General features: G+C 42.7%; 1 protein-coding gene across 1 annotated transcript in view; it reads right to left on the reverse strand.

Annotated features, from left to right (window-relative positions):
• The window catches only part of plxna3 (plexin A3), a gene marked incomplete at its 5' end in the record, with an annotated part of 133992 nt that overhangs the window by 126382 nt on the left and 5110 nt on the right, over window positions 1-2500 (reverse strand). Inside the window, 2 exons of the mRNA XM_083769880.1 lie at window positions 1412-1450; window positions 1992-2084. Of these exons, the coding sequence (XP_083626006.1) occupies window positions 1412-1450; window positions 1992-2084 (132 nt within the window). The remainder of the gene's footprint in view (window positions 1-1411; window positions 1451-1991; window positions 2085-2500) is intronic.

The following is a 2500-nucleotide window of genomic DNA, read 5'->3' on the forward strand; positions in this document are numbered from 1 at the left end:
GGCGGCCAATTAGGCTACATGTATTTTTGGGGGTCCCTGACATGAAATAGTTTGAGAACCACTGATATAGAAACAAAACTGTCAGGATTTAGAAGACATTTGTAGAATCGTTCCCAGGTCTAAATGGGTTAACTATACACAGTTCTACTGAATAATGTTTTTGAGAGGCACTAGCCCCTCCTATGCCCAGCTTTGTGCGTTTGTACCACGGAAATGATTTGATTGGCTGAGCAGTGAGCACGGAATGTGATGTATGATGATGTATGATGATAAGAGCGCCCCTTTAAAGGTATATTCAGTGATTTCACTTAATTCAAATATCACTTATTTTTTTGTTTTGTTGTGATAATCCTCCCTACTATAGAGTGTGCTGGCCATATAAGGAGTTCCTCCCTGTCCCCAGTTAACCCCTGGGGGTCAAAAAACCTTAGGTTTCGTTTTTGACTCTCTATCCTGATTGGACGAAAGGCTGGGTCCCACAGCCAAAAACGAAACCTAAGGTTTTTTGAGTGAAATCACTGAATATACCTTTAACTATATAGAAGTGTCTATTTGTACGTCTCTAAATGTTTTGATGAATTGAACATGGTGGACCCTCTTGTAAGTGTAATGCTTAATTGGGTCTTCCACTCACAGTTAACAGTCTTTGTATTGAGTTTGTGCTTGAAATGTACTGTAATTCTGCAAACTGTTAATAAATATTTCAATCAATCAATCACACGAGTGTGATTTTTGAGGCGCGCTAGCCCCTCCTATGCCCAGCTTTCCCGGGGTCTGTGTGAACACAAACATTGGCTGATGATTGGCTAATCACCCCGTAGCGATGATTTGATTGGCTGAGCACGGAATGTGATGTATGATGATAAGAGCGCCCCTCACTTCACACAAGTGTGATTTTTTTTATTACAAGCAGGTAGTGCTCAAAACCCATGGTGCAGTGGTGGAAAAGCACTCAAATGTTTTACTGAAGTAAAAGTATCAATATAATGTATATAAAATATAATGTATAATTATAATATAATGTGTGTGTCTGTGTGTGTGTGTGTGTGTTCTTACATTATAAATGCTGAAGCGTCCACATGTATCGGACTGGTTCACTGCTGGCCAGTAACACTCGCACTTCTTCTACACACGCGCACACACACACACACACACACACACACACACACACACACACACACACACACACACACACACACACACACACACACACACACAATTATGACCGCACGTAAGTTATAGACTTATATCACACAAATACCTTACGACCATACATACAGTAGACTTATATCAACACACATGCACAGATTGCACGCGCTCGCTCGCATGCACGCACACACACACCCACACACACACACACACACACACACACACACACACACACACACACACACACACACAGTATAGTTACCTTTCCCATCTCTATCTCTCTAGCTGTCATAATGATCACCTGAAACGAATAGAGCACATGATGTATATGAGATCATGCACGTGTGTGTGTGTCAGTTCTTATATTGTGACTAATGACTATACATATATTTCTGTATGACCCTATATTACCTTCATGAATAAATTATATATCAGGGCTGCACAAAAGGTCGATCGTGATCTACCAGTAGATAACAAAGGCTGTTCACAGGTACAGTAGAACACATGACATGCCCCTAAAGTACAGTAGAACACATGACATGCCCCTAAAGTACAGTAGAACACATGACATGCCCCTAAAGTACAGTAGAACACATGACATGCCCCTAAAATTGTGTTCAAATTATGTTCAAACTAAATTCACAAAACCTCCTCGTCCCTTCTTGGCATCTGCCCTTGAATTAAGGTGACTTAATTGATTGACATCAAGAAGGGCGCGTGTCAACTCCCTTAATGGCTTCTATAGGCAAACCCACAATGTGTATGCTATAAATACTATATATCATAACAGTTTGTTGCTGTTGGTGTGAATGTGTTTGTGTTGCCATGGAAACTAAATGCACCTTAACATCAAACTCCCACACCATTCTCCAGAAGTCCTCCACTGTGTGAGGGAGAGGACCCTGACAGGCAATGTACAGCTTCCCTGGCACCCCCTGCAGGAGGAACACCGCTATTACAACCTATTCATGCAATGTGTGTTATTATGCTCTAAGCGCAGGGTTCCCCAATTAATTTTCCTCAAGGGCCATATTTTGACTACGGTACCAGGCTGGCGGCCGAGTCGGCACGCGCGAGGTCGAGATCTTGCCCTGAAATTAATGATCAGGGCAAGACCCCATTTGAAAAGGACCCCCAGTTTGACATGCAGAGGCTACTGACCCCTATTTAATGCCATTTATAGCTTGGACCCCCCAAGCTTTTTTTTGCCGCGGGCCACAAGGGGGCGCTCCCGCGGGCCGCTAATTGGGGAACCCTCTAGTCTAAGGTCATATGAGAGAGAGTGAGAGATTACCTTTATGAAACTTGCATTGATGTAGTCTGAGTCATTTTGACTGTCACTCCTTAACAC

The sequence above is a fragment of the Protomyctophum parallelum genome (assembly GCF_964188405.1).
Source record: "Protomyctophum parallelum genome assembly, chromosome: 7".
Lineage (NCBI taxonomy): Eukaryota > Metazoa > Chordata > Actinopteri > Myctophiformes > Myctophidae > Protomyctophum > Protomyctophum parallelum.